We start from the raw sequence: 17,136 nt of genomic DNA on the forward strand, positions 1-17,136 counted from the left end.
TGTCGCCTTGATCCAGGCTGTTGTCCGCCAGGAATTCGCAAACCTTGGTATCCTGTCCACTGCATCCACACTGGATAATACTGGTCCCTCGATAGCTTCTGTGGACATGAGACGTCGCCGTCCGTACTCTATTCAAACCAGGAACCCGTCTGAATGGCGAACCGCTGATGATAAGCCAATCTGCTTCCGCTGTGGTCGCGCAGGCCTGTCAGAAAAACTTCTCTCTCGTTTCACGGGCCCATACCGCGTGCTTAGACGAGTGACCGACACTACATATGAAATTGTCCCTGATAATCCATCAACCTCTTCCGCTCTGCTGTCAAGGAACATCGTCCACGTATCAAGGCTCAAGCGTTACCACACTGCTCCTGCTGTGGCCCCGTAAACTCGCCGGGTCGGCGCTTTTGCCGCCGGGGGTCGTGTTACGTGATTGATTGATTTGTGGGGTTTAACGTCCCAAAACCACCATTTGATTATGAGAGACGCCGTAGTGGAGGGCTCCGGAAATTTCGACCACCTGGGGTTCTTTAACGTGCACCCAAATCTGAGTACACGGGCCTACAACATTTCCGCCTCCATCGGAAATGCAGCCGCCGCAGTCGGGAATCGAACCCGCGACCTGCGGGTCAGCAGCCGAGTACCTTAGCCACTAGACCACCGCGGCGGGACGGTCGTGTTACGTGATTTCGTCTGACTGAAAGAGGGCATAGTGGGGCGAACCCAAGTAAGGTGCCTCAGACTGAGAGAAAAGAAGTGGACGTTGTCAGTGAGCTGTGTTGTGGCTGCGGACCGACAACTGTTATTTTCCACGTAACAATATTTATGCCTCCATTGCCATGAGTGTGAATCTCTGGATCATTTCTTTCTAATGTGCAGAATATTCACCAATCAGAGGAAAAGAATTTATTACACACTTCAAAAGTGTGTAATAAATTATTTCTTCTGGTTCTGCTTTCCTTTGGGGCTACTGTGCTGGGTTTTAGCCACAGGAGCGTTTGCGAAGCCGTTTGCGATTTCCTTCGGGAGACGAGGAGAATATCAAAATAAAAAAAATACCAAAATCAAGCATATTTATTAAAAACCTAACTTCTCGAAATTATGAACATTTTCTTTTAAATAGCAAGATACCGTTCGTTTCATGGCCGATCCCCCATAGTGGGTTGCGCCAGGAAAAAAAAAGGAAAAACAAACAAACGGCCTCGGGTTCGGACGCCTGGCATTTGCCTGCTCTGAGGGTTTGGCCAAAAATTTAGTAGTAGTGATTTCATTTACTTTGCACAAGCGTTCAGATAGTGTCTTATTTGATTAGCAAGTGTGTTTTTAGATAGTAAGACCAGACAGATGCCGTTTTCCTCACCTGGAGCAGGGGCTTTCCTCTGATCTGCTTCTCTTCCTCCGCAGGAACTACCAGTCGACTTGTTTCTACGCAATGGCATCTCATCCGTGCCTGTGGCATTAGTCCGAAGCAACGACGGTACCATACGGATGAATAATCCAAAAATGATTCTGAGGGAGCTGAGAGCCGCTACAACCCACTATTAAATCATCACAGAAGTCAGACAATTCGACAAGGGAAGCGTTCTCTGCTTCTCGGCTGACCAGCTCTGTGTTCGAGACCTACTAAAATGCTCGCTATTCCCTACCAACCCGGTGAGCGCATTCATTCCACCTCACCTAGCCTGTGTCAAAGGCCTTGTTCCGAGCGTCGATGGCAACTTGATTCCGACTGAGACACTAGATATGTTTTCAGAAGCAGGTGGAATAGCGGTCTATAGATGTAGTCGAGTTGTGGATAAGAACAAGGTTCTAACTGAGTCCGTGATTGCTACATTTGCCAGGTCGAATCGCCCAACCGAAATCAAGGCGTGCCCTTTAATATACAGAGTGAAGCCGCTATCACCTCGTCCCCTACAGTGTATTCAGTGTGTGCGTTATCAACACACAGTGAAATAATGCCGGTCAGTACCTTGATGCAGAGTTTGTGATGAGACGCACAACTCAAATGACTGTAAACGTAATAAAGAAAAGTGCTGCCTTTGCCATGAAGCACACCCACCACGGTGGTCTAGTGGCTAAGGTACTCGACTTCTGACCCCCAGGTCACGGGATCGCATCCCGTCTGTGGCGGCTGCATTTCTGAAGGAGGCGGAAATGCTGTAGGCCCATGTGCTCAGATTTGGGAGCACGTTAAAAAGCCGAGGTGGTCGAAAGTTCCGGAGCCCTCCGCTACGGCGTCTCTCATAATCATAAGGTGGTTTTCGGACATTAAACCCAACATATAAATTTATCAGCCATGGAGCACACTGTGCTGATAACCCAAATTGCTCAGCCAAGGTAAGTGAAATTCAAATTCTTGAAATTGTAGACAGAAGACAATGCTCCCAAATGATTGCCATAGCTGAAATTCAGGCCAGAAATCAAGGGTACGCTAGTGCAGCAGCCCGCCAAAACATATGAAAGGATCACTTTCCTTATCAATGGCGAACATTATCGCAAAGGCTGTGGATTAGGCTATGCAACGCCTTTCTACCACCCTGTGTGAGTCTCTGACGCATATTATAGATAACCAAATGGCACAAGTCTTTGGGGCGCAGATAGATATAAGTACGGCTTCACAAAATGCTGAGTCTGCACACCCGCCAAGTGAGGTAGAACATGGGATATCTCCATCGGATGCACAATCGGCAGTGCCCTCGGGGGAAGGCAATCACAGGCACAGCGAAAGCACACAGGAAGTATTTCAGTATACAGAAGATATGGACATGGACCTCAAATGCCCAAAGCGTTCTGATTCCCTGTACCGAAAAAAAAACTGACTCTCGAAACCATGTAAAAAGCAAAAATTACCAGGACAACCTTTCAAAAACGGATTTTCTAAAAGAAAGTATTTTAGATGAGGTAGTTGCCGAAACCATTCTCATGAAACCATGGGGTCTCTTAAAATTATACATCGGAATTGCCGATCTATTCACTCAGCCATAACAGATCTGTAAAGCTGTCCTCAAATTTGATCCGGCTATCATTGCATTACAAGAAGCTTGACTTTCCACACATAAGTTGTTTCAACTACCCAACTTCCGATCTTTCTGACTGGATCATTCATGCAAAGGCGGAGCTTCAGCGTTTTTTCATAAACAATAAAATTAGTCTAAAAGTTAAAATTTAATACAAATGTATGTTTTCTGAATGCGAAATTTGCGCGTTAGATATTACCTTGCCAGGATACTTGCCTTTCTCGCTAATAAACGTCTACTTTCCTGTGGGCGTACAAGACACGGGATTGTTAGACATGGCTGCTAACTCCGGTTGTATGCTGAACATATGATAAAGAGATGCGAGAATGCTGTACTTGAGGTGTTCACTAGTTGTGTGGCGGACGTGCGGATGGACAGACAGGCACACGCACGCACGCACTCATGCACAGACGAACGCACAGACGGGCGCACGTACGGATGGACTGATGCCCGGATGGACGGATGACCGAACGGAAGCACGAATCGATGCACGAACGGACGCACGAACGGGCGCACATATGGATGGATGGACACACGGACGGATTGATGGATGGTTCGCCCCACTCATCATAATTCATTCCGTGGATATAGTGTGATTTTTTTCTTCGATAGCCCGATTTCTTCAGTTTGATCGCGCGTGCACGCGTAGACAAGTCGCGCCCTCCCGCGGCGATCCCTGTAACGACTGAGCGTGCCATGTTCAAATGAATCAATGATTGATAGGTAGGCTTTCTATGAGTGGTTTTATAGCGTCTTCCGTCATTTGTCGAGAAAAAGAAAGCAATTTTTAGTTCGCTTTGATAACTTGTATAGAATTCTAGACCACGTGCTGCGCAATAGTTTTTGGCTCACGTGTTGTCGGGAGTCTCTACTACCGATCAGCTGCAATTTTTTACCATACTCAAAAAGTGCTGAAGGGCCCCTTCAAGATTATATTGCTTGAACGCGTAATTTTCCTTCGTCGATCATTTACGCCACGTAATACCAAATTTTGTATATGTGGAGCTAGTAAAACGGCCGCGAGAACGCTCTAAGCGTAGCATGCATTCATGTTTGAAATAACACGAATATTATGATTATCCTGTATAGACGTGTCATTTACCTCTTTCGTCTATTCGTGTCACGTGATACCAAATTTTGTGTATGTGGAGTTAGCGAAACGGCCGTGATCATGCAATGAGCGTTGCACGTAGTTATGTTTTACATGACACGCATGTCAAAATTATCATGTTGGTCGTCTATTCACGTCTCATAATACCAAGTTTGGTATATATAAAGCGAAACGACCGCGAGCGCACGATGAGCGGGGCGTGTAGTCATGGCTAGTCATAACATAAAATCATGACATGGATATCATGATTTCCACGTTAGGGTCGGTCACTCATGCTCGCTATGCAGTCATGTCGTATCAAACCAGTCTTACAAAATGCTATGTGGCCAAAACCACCGCAAGAGCAGCAATACCTTGAAATGCAAATCTTGACATTCATTACATATATGTGACGATTTGCTCGCCACGGAGACCGAGGCCGTCTTCATGGCGAGCATATGTTCTACCACTCATCCGCGCTTTTGCTGGAAACTGCTTTGCAGTAAAACAATGTATAAATATCATGCAGAGTAATGCGACAACTTAGCATCTGAATTATTGCGTGGCAGCTACGTAGAATCACGCCTGAACGTCAAACATGTTAATTGCTCAAAAAGTGGGTGATTTAAAGGCTCACCCATCAGAACGCGCTCACGCTTATTGTTTCATCATCAGCTGCAAAAGCATCACAAAGTGAGCAGCTGCGTAGGTATGCGTGCTTTCTGATGGGCGCCCTTTGCTGATTCACGATAGGAAGAATTATGGTGTAAAGCGTACTTAAACACTGTACTGGCAGAAGACACTCAAGATTAGTTTGAAAGGGCTAATGATACACACACAATATTTCATTTCCTTACAGCCTCGTTGCGGCATACACCTATAACCGGAGTGTGGCTAGCAGTGGGGAAAGCTGTGCGCATGGAGCCCGTTTGCGCTATCACGCTGTACCCTTGAAGGTGAAGCTTGAGCGTCCTCCAAGTTTTTTTCATGGCAGAACCTTTAAGCCTTCACCAGTAAGGGCGATAGGGGGGCGGGGAGGATGACAACGCAGAGGCCTACTTCCGACGAAGCTTTAAGAAAAAAGTGCACAGTATGAACACTTTCTTTCATGAATGCACAAGACAAATGCCGACATAAGGTGAACGTACTCAGAAACGCCGTAGCATTAAATGATAAAATAATAGAAGGTAAGCTGACGCACCACTGACCCACTTTTTCTTATCACCCGGACCTGTATGGCTCTTATTTCTCGTAACTACCTTACACACAATATAACGCAGAAAAACAGTTGCGCAATGTTTAAAGACGAGACCACAAAAGAGACGAAGAAATAGATCGAGAGCATTTCTTCAAGCTCGATCAGTTCGTGGGTCTTCTTTGTAGTTTCCCTTTCAAGCTTGCGCAGTTATTTCCAGCATAGAATGAAAAAAAAACTAGCCCCTCAAGACGTTCCGATCGCACAACGGCTTACAGGGCTTTTCGTTTTTTAGCGCACATTTGTGACAATGCACTGAAATATTGCCGTCCCGACAGTTCCGCAGCTTGCGCTTGTGTTCTGTAGGTTTTTGGTTCAGACACCAACCAGTTTGGCCGATGTTGCTGAAACCGCATCATGAGGGGCCTCCAGGTGACACATCAAGTCACCAGATTAGGCCAAGTAATTATATTTCTACTCGTAGTAGCGGCGAGCTGCTCTAACTACCTTCCCTCTGTGTGCATTTTTTTACTTTTTACCCGAAGTATACCATATGCTTGAAAAATTACGCACGCTGTCACGTTATTCGAGCGAAGTTCCAAGGACACGCAGCAGCTGGTCAAGGCTTTCGGGCCACGTGGATTAGAAAAAGTAAAGCAGCATAAAAATGGCCACTTGTGATCGGTATTCAGAGTGCTCGTACTGCAATAATCTGATGGACTCCTTTCTTATGCGTCGCCGTCATTCATTTCGTATCGATGAGGTCGGAACGTGCTGAAGAAGACTGTCTGCCACGCCGAACATCTTCGAAGGGCAGCGATGTGCACTTGAGATAAGAAACCCTCCTCATTATCTTTGAACCCCGTCTACGCCGACACACAATATCTGTTATGGCACACTTCATAGTGCGGTCACTCACTTGTGCTGACAGGCACTCGTCCCGTCGATGACGTCATTCATGGAAGACGTTGCGCATCTCGTTCACAACCGATTTGCCCTAAGCTTTCAGAACTCCTGATTTTCGCACCGGAAAATGCATGTACTGTGCGTCATTGCTGCCGTAAAAGCGCCGCCATCCAACGTTTTGTAATTTTGCAGCAAGCAGGCATGTCACCAAGGGTCTCAGACTTCCTAGCACTTATCATGATCATCATCAGCCTGACTACATCCACTGCAGGACAAAGACCTCTCCTATGTTCAGCCAGTCAACTCGGTCCTGTGCTCGATGCTGCCAATTTATACCCGCAAACTTCTTAATCTCATCTGCCCACCTAACCTTCTGTCTCCCCCTAACCCCCTTGCCTTCTCTAGGAATCCAGTTAGTTACCCTTAATGACCAGTGGTTATCCTGTCTACTACATCCCCAGCCCATGTCCACTTCCTCTTCTTGATTTGAACTATGATATCCTTCATCCCCGTTTGTTACCTAAACAACTCTGCTCTCTTCTTGTCTCTTAAGGTTACACCTACAATTTTTCTTTCCATTGCTCGCTGCGTCGTCCTCAATTTAAGCTGAACCCTCTTTGTAAGTCTCCAGGTTTCTGCTCCGTAGATAAGTACCGGCAAGATGCAGCTGTTTTATACCTTTCTCTGAGGGATAGTGGCAATCTACCTCGCATGATTTGAGAGTGCTTGCCAAATGTGTTCCATCCCATTCTTATTCTCACTTAGTATTAAAAGTGGAAAAGATAAGATAGGTGTGTTTCGCTGGGAACTGCCACCGCAGCATCTCCCACTTGAAGCATCAAGGTTTAGGCTGAAGCTGCGTGCGAGCTTTATTCATTTGAGCCCATGTTTCACTCCAAGCCCCTGTTCTCTACAGTGCTCGTAGTGACCTTCAACGTACCGATCACCGCAAGAGGATCGCCACAGGGGCATTAAGATAGTGAACTACATCACGCTCTCGTGTTGAACAACTGCGCGTGAAAACAAATAAAAATCAGAAGCCGGGACAACCGAAACGCCGACTAACAACTGAACACGTGCACAGCAGCTGAAAATAAAATAAGAAAGAGTTATCTGCGCATGTTCACGCAACAAACGAACTAATTGATTTAGCATGCCTGGTGATCTACGACAGGCACTTGATTTCTTCTTCAGCAAGTTAACCACTGGTTATATCACATATGCGTTGCAACGATTATCGATATGTCATGCATAAATAATTAGACGCATTTCTTCATTGCCGTGCCTATACAAAACAGCTATTTCATAAAAGTCCGCTTTTCTGAACCAACCTTGTGCTTATCTTTGTCATTCCTGATCGTTTTTGTATCCTTAATATATGTGAAGTGTATAAAGGCAGTGATCAGTACAAAAGACAACTGGCTTCGCATTTGCATATGGCACGCGTTAAGGGCACAGGAGAGATAAGGATAAGGGTCATTTGTAAATACGGGCCTTACTCTGGTCTCGATAGTATAAAGATTGGTGAGCCTGCAATTTGCAATCTCTCATGTTTGAATAATATCCGGTTAGCAGAGCGGCCCTGCGTAGATAATTCGCCTCGTTAATTTTAAATTCAGGACTCCAACGTAGACCTAAACGTGGGCCGGGTCGACAGCATCACCTCTTCTTACCCAGCTGGACTTCTTTGCGCCGGTAAGCTTTTGTGTTTACTTCCTTTTCCACCCCTGCGCGCGTTATTCCTTATGAGTTTTCACTTCACGCTTGTGTTTGCACGTCCAGTCTTTGGACGTGAATAATGAACCAGCTCAGATCTGTGTTATTTAAAAATTATGCTCTCACGGCTGAAAATAATTGCGAAAAGTAGCACCCAATGCTTTACTTTCCGGTAGTTTGATCAGAGCACTGAAATGACTGGTATAAAAAGGCGACGGAACTTTCCGCGTGTTTGGTCGTTTTTTTTTTTGTCCTCGTCATTTCATTCTACATTTCAACATTACTGCAACAGGCAAATTCAGGTAGATTATGGTATTGCTGAACGTTATCAAGCATGCAAATAAGCTTTGCGCCCTGCTACGCTGGTCTAGTGGCTAAGGTACTTGGCTGCTGGCCCATGGGTTGCTCGATTGAATCTCGGCTGCGGCAGTTCCATTTTTTATGGGTGCATGGTAAAGAACCCCAGGTAGTCGAAACCCAGGTTGTCGAAAGCCCTTAATTATGGCGTATCTCATAATCATATAGGGTTTCGTGACTTTGACCCCACATATCAATCAAATCAAGGAAGCTTTGCACTTGTTGTGACTGACAGGGACTGGCAACTCGCTGTCATTCAGAAGTGGGCATGCAATCTGTTCCCACTACTCGAGTGACGTTTACCTTTCCAGTAAATGGGCTCTCTGCGGCAGAAGCGCCCCGGAAAAGGAAGAGAATCTTGTGAGTGGCTTTAGACAGTGAGGTAACATCAAATCTTGGAACGCTTCAACAAAAGACCGTTTTGACATTACTAGGCCTGCAACAATGTCGACCTGTCTGGAATGTCTTGACAAGAGCAATTAAGCGGCTTTACACCTTCGACTACCCTTCTGAGGAGCAGTGTATACGCGTTTCTCTGAAGCCGGAACGAAAGCTTGTTCCTTCCAAATTTTGGAACGAGTTCCCGTTAATGTTCAGGTAATGCGACAGGATATTGTTACATTTACACTCCGAAAGTTCTAACGTATTATTATTTCACGTAACAATTTAGTTTCTAATAAAATATACGTATAGATATTATAAATACCCCTGAGATGAAATACACAAGCAATTTAGGGGACGTTAAAGAGTGAAACGCATTTTGGCGTATTTGTTAAGTACAATTTCCCGGTCCCGAAAACACACCACTCTTACCGGGATATGACGCCTGGTAAGTGAGAAAACGTGCGAAAATAAAATGCGGGTTGAGACGGCACTGTAAGGTGCCTGCACCGAACACCGTGACATAGTAAATTTTGAAGGCGAATCCTAGGTCCTACATAACTTTTACTCGGTGAAAATAAAGTACGTTATCATTTGTGCGTGCCTGGACCGAGCATACAATTGAGCGAATGTCGCAACTCTACAAAAATATATTTTGAAGTTCGCCTTGTCACGCGTGGAAGAGAAGGAGGAGAGTACAACTTTATTTGAAAAAAATCAAAATAAATGTGGTTATGCCGCTAGACGTCCGGGAGCCCCCTGGTCAACATCTCTAGGCCGGCCCGGTGCACATGCCACAACTGGTCGTCCGAGTCATTGGCCCGAAGAGCGTCCTCCCACGAAGAAAGGGAAGGGTTAGGGATAAGGTCTACCGACACGGGCTTTGGGCAGCTCCACAAGCAGTGGAAAAGATCAGCTCGGGGTGCCCCGCAGGTAGTGCAATGTTGTAGGTGAAAAGTGGTGTAAAATAGGTGTGCCAGATAGGAAGAAATCAATGCTTTTGTCTGCAGCTGGTGCCAAACTGAACTCTAATTAGGGGTGAGGGAGAAGTGTGGGGCAGGGAAATCTCGTCTGCTGTTACGGTAATACCTCGTTCTCAAGATAGGTGCAGATTCCCTCTTGTTGTTTTCTTGCGGGTTCGGGTGAGCGAGCCACCAGGGTCCGGATAAGACCTCGGACATGCGCATGAATGCGCTCATTCCCGGAGATACACTCATGACCAGTCACCCATGTGACAGTCACCGGATAGAGAAGTGAAGGAATGTTGTTCAGTATGAGTGAGACTGTCTTTGGTGCCTTGACGAAAGTATTGATAAGCGCTCTTGTAATCAGTGCAAATTTCTGTAATGGTAGAATCTGCGGCCGCCTGCACCACTGCTAGGGCTAGTAGAACCCCCTCAGCCACGTCGGAGCGTGCCGTTTTAACGGACGCGGAAATGCTAATGCACCCATCTTCTGTTATGGCAGCAGCTGTGGCCATTCCTTAAAGTGGGCCTACTGCAGCGTCGACATAGAGCACGTCTTCACATTTTTTGTGCCGCCGTATGTAATGATCAGCGCGTGCCTTGAGTTGGCTTGGGTGGCGTTGTGGATTCCTGTTGCGGGGATTGGTTTGAGTTGCATGTGCGCCGCGGCCCTTATTGAAATAGGCGACCATGCTTCTTCGTTACGCAGCATGTCGCTTGATTCGAGCTCGAAGCTTCGGGGCAGATTACGCCCTGCAGATGTCCGAGAAAGGTGCAAGAGTTGATTGCTTCTCTATGCCTCTATTATTTCTTGCACGGTATTATACAGACCGATGTCTAGGAGGAGAGTAGTTTTGGTGTGCATCGGCAACCCCAATGCGGTTTTAACCGCCCGCCTGATTAGACTGTTGGCCCGTTCCATTTGCTTTTAAGTGAGGTGGCGATACGGAAGATGATAAGCGAGGCGACTTACCACCGAAACTTGAACAATTTGTGTGGTGTCCTTTTGAGATAGACGATGATTGCGCGACGCAATCCGCCAGATCAGTCCAAAAATTTGCTTTATTTGCTTATCAAGAAAGTTTAAGGTGAAGTTTGCGTCTGAGTTTGATTGTATGTGTAGACCGAATACCCTGAAATCATGTACTCTTGGCACATATTGACCATGCACGTACAGTTCAATACTTTCTAGGCAAACAGTGGAGACAGACTTCGACTTTTAAGGCGAACAGTGGAGACCCATTCTACTTATATGCCGCTCAGCGACGTTGATGGCAGTTGGTAGAACGCCTTCTGCTGCCCCAATAAAGTAATGGCATACCCACAGAGTCATATCATCGGCGTAAAATGTGTCCTGTACTTTAGGATTATCAGTGAGCTCTTTGGCCGATGGGGCCAAGGCTACATTGAATAAGGGTGGCGATAGGACAGCTCCCCAGGGGTGTGCCCCTGTTCGGGAGGGAAAAATTGGCGGGTGTGAGTCTACCTTATCTAACCTCGGCGGTGCGATTTTCCAAAAAGCTTTGACATGATGCCAGGTCCTATGGCCACAGCCAGTTGTAGCCAATGTTCTGAGAATGTGTTTGCGACCTACTTTGTCGAAAGCATTTTGTATGTCTAATGCAAGAATGGCTCTGGTTTGGGCTGTTTGCCGTTCGGGATGAAATTTCGGCACAAAATGTAAAATTGAAACATTAACCTTGATTTTTTCCGCCTATAATGAACGCATGACAGTGAAACTTATCGCATTAAAGTTCTCAGAGTTTCGTTTATAACCTAAATGAAGACACCTTTTTTCTTTAGTGTCGCTTTAAAGGGGTCTTACGACACAACTTGAACATGTATTTTTCATCGGTTCTCCTGCTGCTTTGGAATGCGCCGATATTGCGCCGAGATCGGCAGCAGTGGAAGCATGACATCCCCTCAGAGACTTTATCTGCTAATGCCTCCGGCGCCCACATCTCCACCCTCACTGATGTTGATGCCAGGCCGCCTTTCATCGCCTTTCTCGTCGTAGTTTCGAACATCGAGTACAGCCACATTGCGCTCCAGAGCATACAGCCGGTGCAATCACTCGCTTTCGCTGCAGGTGTCGTCTTGAACGGTCTACCTTCTCTGTCGCTTTCTCCAAGGACTCCCGAAGGTGTGTCACCTCTTGTTGCAACTTGTTTGTTTATCTGTTTGCTGCTGCCGTGTCTCAAGCTGCTCCATCAGCTGATTGTTCTTCATCTCAGCTGAGTTCGGCACCTGTTTCAGCTTCGCAAGCTTTTCCTTCATAGTCTCTAATTTATCCTCGCACTTTAGTAGGTGTGCCTGAGGGCTGTCTCAGAATGAGACACAAGACCTAGCAGCGTTGCTATTTCGGAGACCTTTGCTGAGAAAGTTTTTTCGCCAACTTCAAGTTCCTTCATCCACTACTGGTTATTATTTTACTCAGCCTCCTTCTTGTTCAGCTTCACAATTCGTGCCTGCGCTTGACTAGCTTCTCGGTCATGGTCCCACTGGGCCTGGTACTCTGCGCATGGAGGTCAGCTGCTTTCATTCATAGCTCGTCCAGCTGAGATTCTCGGAGTGCACGCTGCCGCTGAAGCTCCTCTTTGTGTCTGGACCACATGTTTGCCAGCTCAGTGTCTCTCTCCAGCAACGGTATTTCGAACTGGGCAGACTGCTGTTGCTGATCCTTCAGGCTCTGCTGGGCATCTGCGTGCAGCTTCTCCCAAGTGCGAACCTCGTCTTCCAGATCAGAAATGTGGTGGTTCCTCTCATCAATGATGGTGACTGCCCTAGATTTGTAGACGTCGTGCATGTGCTTGAGCCCGTCAAGCGTCCCAACTCGCACTCCAGCTGGCTGATGCGGGTAGCGTGCTGCAAGTACACAAGCTTGAGACGACCTACTACAGCCGCAAGGGCAGCCTTGTCCTCCTCGAGGTCATGAACGTGAGCCACCTCGGTGTCACACTCTGATTAATGTGGTGTTATGGTCGTGTCCTTGCGTTCTGTTACTGTCTGTTTCTTCCTCTTACTCTTCGTCTTCTTCCTTTCCTTCACGTATGCTACTTCGTCATCCCGGGACTTTCTCACCGCATTCATGATCGCTGTTCTCACTCACTCCGCAGGGCTGTATCACGTCGCATCAACGTCCCACCAGGAGGCAGCGTCTGCTATAACGTCAACGATATTCCATAATTCCTGTCGACACCAACAGGCTTCTTCTTTGCCTCCATGGAGCTGCCCACTTCCCTCCTCCGCGGCGATCGGTACATCTGGAGTAGACGGCTCGGCAATTGGCTCAGCAAAACAAGCAAATTCCTCTACGAAAGGAAACGAGCGACCCAAAAAATAAAGCTGGAAATGGGGGCGGAATCACTGCATTATGTGCGAGACGGTAATGGCCTTAGATGCAGTGGGGTTCACCCGACGGACGAGCTTTTGCATGGCCCGAACACAATCTCGCAGACCCTCCTCTGGGTGTTGCGTTCAGGGGTCGAGCTCACGTCTGATACGGGATTTGTAGGCGACAGGTAGGAAAACTTTCCGGATTGCCGCGACGAACTGGTTCCAGGACTGAAAGGGTGGTCGAAGTTGCCGCCATCGTTCTGCGTACCACGCAGAGCAACTGGGAAAACCCACCGGAGCACGTAGGACTCTGAGAAGCCGCTAATGGTCGAGTACACGAAAAGATCGCCAATAAAGTCGAGGACCAATGCTCTCGCATCTTGACCAGAAAAATTGCATGGTCTGCGGCGCCTACAGGGCCATGGTTGCGGGCTGCCAGGTACCTCGACTTCTGTGGCTCAAGGGCAGGCTTCTTCCTGTTAGTTGCCAAATGGCGTTACCTTTACAGCTGTTTGTTTTCCTTCCTTGATAAATTTGCAGATTTCGTAAGGCTCTGCGACTCCTTCACTTTTAGCAGCACTCTGCGCCTCCTTCACCGGCCGACGTCGCCCTTGAGCCAGCTTGTGCCTGGAGGGAGCCGAACGCGGAGACAGTGCTGTCGCACTGTCCACAGCCATGGCCTTACGTGAAGGCTCGGACAGAGACCTCAGCTTTCTTGGCCCTACTAGCAGAAACTCTCCTTGGTGGCAGGGGTCCTGGACTTCCCGAGCTTTCCTGACTGATAATCCCTTGCCATCAAACCGGTCCACTCCCTCAGACTGGCAACGAAATCCTGTGAATGCTGGAGGTCTCTCTCGTTCCACTTATAGGCCGCAGGCATCAAGAAGGTATTGGGAACACATAAACCAGGCTGGCTCATGCTATTGATGTGGTCAGCGTGGACTCTACCAGAATGAGTGTCCTCTCCCGCATTCGACCCGGCGCGTTTCCAACCAGGGAAACGGCCACGGCTAATGGTGGAAAACAGCTCCCGCACATCGCCCAGGGCCACAACAATTGAGGGTGAGCAAACTGATCTTTTATTCGTTTGCCGCATTGAAGGTGCTGGCTCTTGCCAAGTACCTTCCATCAGGGTATGCTTGCGCACAGAAATACCCACGCTTTTGGACACTGGTGGCAGTGTCTTCTAATTGGCGATGACATTTTTCGTCTGTGCTAGATACGCAACTTGAAGCTTGCTGAATGAAGCACGCGCTTGAGAACTGCTAACAGAGCATTAATCACGGTGCGTGCGGCAGTGCGTCTCCGCCTCTCCTTTGCAAGCAAAACCTGAAGCCAGCGTTTTATTTACTGCCCGGGATCGGCAGTCGCTATGCTACTCAGTCGGCACTTTATTGCACGCGAAAATGTCATTTCAGACTTCGCGAATGGTGGCTTCCGAATAACCTGCACAGGGGACTCGCATTATTTTGCCCCAGCGTTATTTTATCTTCATCACGTAAATACCCCCATCGTGTTCGTTGGCAAAGCTACAATGTCATATAATATACTGGAAGCAGTCGAAAAAACTTCATTTCAGGATATCCAAAAACGACCGATCGTGCGCGCACGCGACATGCTCGCCGCCATGTTTACGGAGCAACCTGGCCGCGCTCCTGTGCTGTCGCATCGACTCAGGCGACACGCACCCTTGGTCTTGCAAACCCGTACTGTTAAGCGTCCACAAGTGGGCACTACTGGATGTCACCCTACAGAAGATGATCGACACCGGAGTGACGAGATCATCACAGAGCTCTAGCGCCGAAACAGAATGGCACCACACGCCTGTGCGTGCACTATCACCACTTAATGCTACTGCTCGGGACGCCTATCATTTCCCCTCAATTGAGTTAATATTATCAAGTCTTGGCAGTGCACGAGTGTTTATTACACTCGGCTGCTCCTGGTGGTCTTGTTCAAATCGAAATGAAACCCGAACACACCCCTAAGATTGGATTTACTTGCTATAAAGAACTCTTTGAATATGTCCGCATGCCATCTGGCTTATAGAATTCCCCTAGTTCTTTTCAACGCCTCATGAATATTGTTCTCGATGACACGTGGTACAAGTTCGCAATGGCAAATATGGACGACGTTTTAATCTTTTCACGAAGTTTTGATGAACGTTGACAGCAACTCCCCATCGTTCTTGAAAAGATGCAGCAAGCAGGACTTCTAGTTAACCCTAAAAAGGTTCAGTTAACGTGCTATTAGCGTGCTCCAAGGTTGACGTGCTTGGTTTTATTGTTGACGACGATCACCCTCGCTCTAATGACGCGAAGCGTCATGCCACTGCCGAATACCCACACGTTCACGGCGTTAAAAGTCTGCAGCGTTTTCTTGGCATGATTGCGTTTTATCGCGCTTCCTTACCGTGCTGCGCAGAGCTCACCGTTCCGCTAAATCAAGTCGTTTGAAAACATGTCAAGTGGACTTAGGGGGGAACCTCAGCAAAATACTTTTAGAGCCCTCACTGGTGCAATTGCGGATACCGAATATCTGAAGCTCCACGGCTTAAACAAGCCTTCTGTGCTGCAAACAGACGCCAGCGAATGCAGTATCAGCGCTGTTCTCTTGTAAGAATACAATGGTCTTTTACGGCCAGCCGCGTTCGCAAGTCGCACTTACCCGCCAGCCGAAAGGAAACTATACTGCCACGGAAAAGAAGTGTTTGAAATGTATTTAGATGGTGCCTCTTTTACAGTACAAACAGACCGCAAGGAACTCACTTGGTTACAGCGTATACAGAATCTACTGGGCCACCTAGTTCATTGAATATTAGCGCTTCAGAAATATTTCACTGTAGAGCATCGTAGTGGTGCGAAAAACAAAGTTGCTGATGCCATCTCTCTTACGCCTTTGCCCGAGCCTTCCCACAGGAAAGCCACCTGCCATAGCCATTCCCACAGGAAAACCCCTTTCTTGCCGGTGCTGTGTACATAGCTACTCACTGGGGCACTCTGATCACCAGAAAGCGTCTCCTTGAAGACCATCACATGGCAACATGTGTCGGTGGATCTTCAACCACTTAGCTGACCTTAATGCGCAACCAAGTGGAGAGATTTGATTGATATTGGGGGGTTTAGCGTCCCAAAACCATCAAATGATTATGCGAGAAACAATAGTGGAGATCCCCGGAAATCTAGACCAACGTGTACCTAAATCTCAGCACACGGGCCTACATCGTTTCCGCCTTCATCGGAAATGCAGCCGTCGCAGCCGGAATTCGACCCTGCGATCTGCGGGTCAGCAGCCGAGTACCTTAGCCACTAGGCCACCACAGCAAAGCAGTGTGGGGTGCGGTTTGTCGCTTTAGAGAATACTTTGGCTAAATACAACGTCCAGAAGTCTTGCATAAAAAATTCAGTCGCCGTCTTAGGACCATTATCTGTCACATCATGAAGTATCATTAACAGTATACGTTACAGCATATTTTAAGTACGGAAAATGCCCAAAGTCATTCTACGCAGTACTTGGTTCCTATCTTATTACTGATATTTGTTGTGTCTTTAAAGGAGCACCGACATCAAATTTTACTATCGAGATGTGCCCATCATTCAATCACTTGGTATGCATAGGTATTCTTGGCCAAATTTGAATCGCGTCCGTCACGTCAAAGTTGTTTTATTTCAACGTCAAACAGCGTAAAAAAGCTAAGCAGAAAAACGAAAAATCGGCTGCCCTGCGACATTGACACTAGTGCTACGTGTTCGGTGTGATACATTTCACCAATACCGTTCTGTGTGACGATGCCCTAGTAGCAATGACGTGTACGATCTGAGTGTTCTTATCGTGGCGTTGACTGGCACCAAAGCGCAGAAACGCACTCGCTAGTCATGTCTAATTTTCGTAGCATTGTTTTCAATGACTTCGTGAAGTTATCGAGATAAAAACAACCCTTAAAAGAACGCTCAAAGAAAAGAGCATGATTAAACGCGTGATTGTCGGTCAGTAAGTCGGGGAATCGTAAGTTGCAGGTGAGTTGCAGTCGTCTAGTTCGAAGCATCGAAAAAGCACAGTGAGGGTGTCTTTTCATATCCTGTATGTGTTACACATCAACACGACCACAAGCTATCAAAAGGGGAACAGCGTATAGTCAAATATCATCGCTAACAAGTTACACGCAGGTGTCATTGA

General features: G+C 47.3%; 1 protein-coding gene across 1 annotated transcript in view; it reads right to left on the bottom strand.

Annotated features, from left to right (window-relative positions):
* Window positions 1-2,139, bottom strand: part of LOC142784437 (uncharacterized) — a 156,588-nt gene extending 154,449 nt beyond the window's left edge. Inside the window, exon 1 of the mRNA XM_075882803.1 lies at window positions 1,358-2,139. Coding sequence (XP_075738918.1) covers window positions 1,358-1,456 — 99 coding nt within the window. The 5' untranslated portion in view covers window positions 1,457-2,139. The remainder of the gene's footprint in view (window positions 1-1,357) is intronic.
* Window positions 2,140-17,136: the final 14,997 nt, after the last annotated feature.

The sequence above is a fragment of the Rhipicephalus microplus genome, unplaced genomic scaffold (assembly GCF_043290135.1).
Source record: "Rhipicephalus microplus isolate Deutch F79 unplaced genomic scaffold, USDA_Rmic scaffold_14, whole genome shotgun sequence".
Taxonomy (NCBI): domain Eukaryota; kingdom Metazoa; phylum Arthropoda; class Arachnida; order Ixodida; family Ixodidae; genus Rhipicephalus; species Rhipicephalus microplus.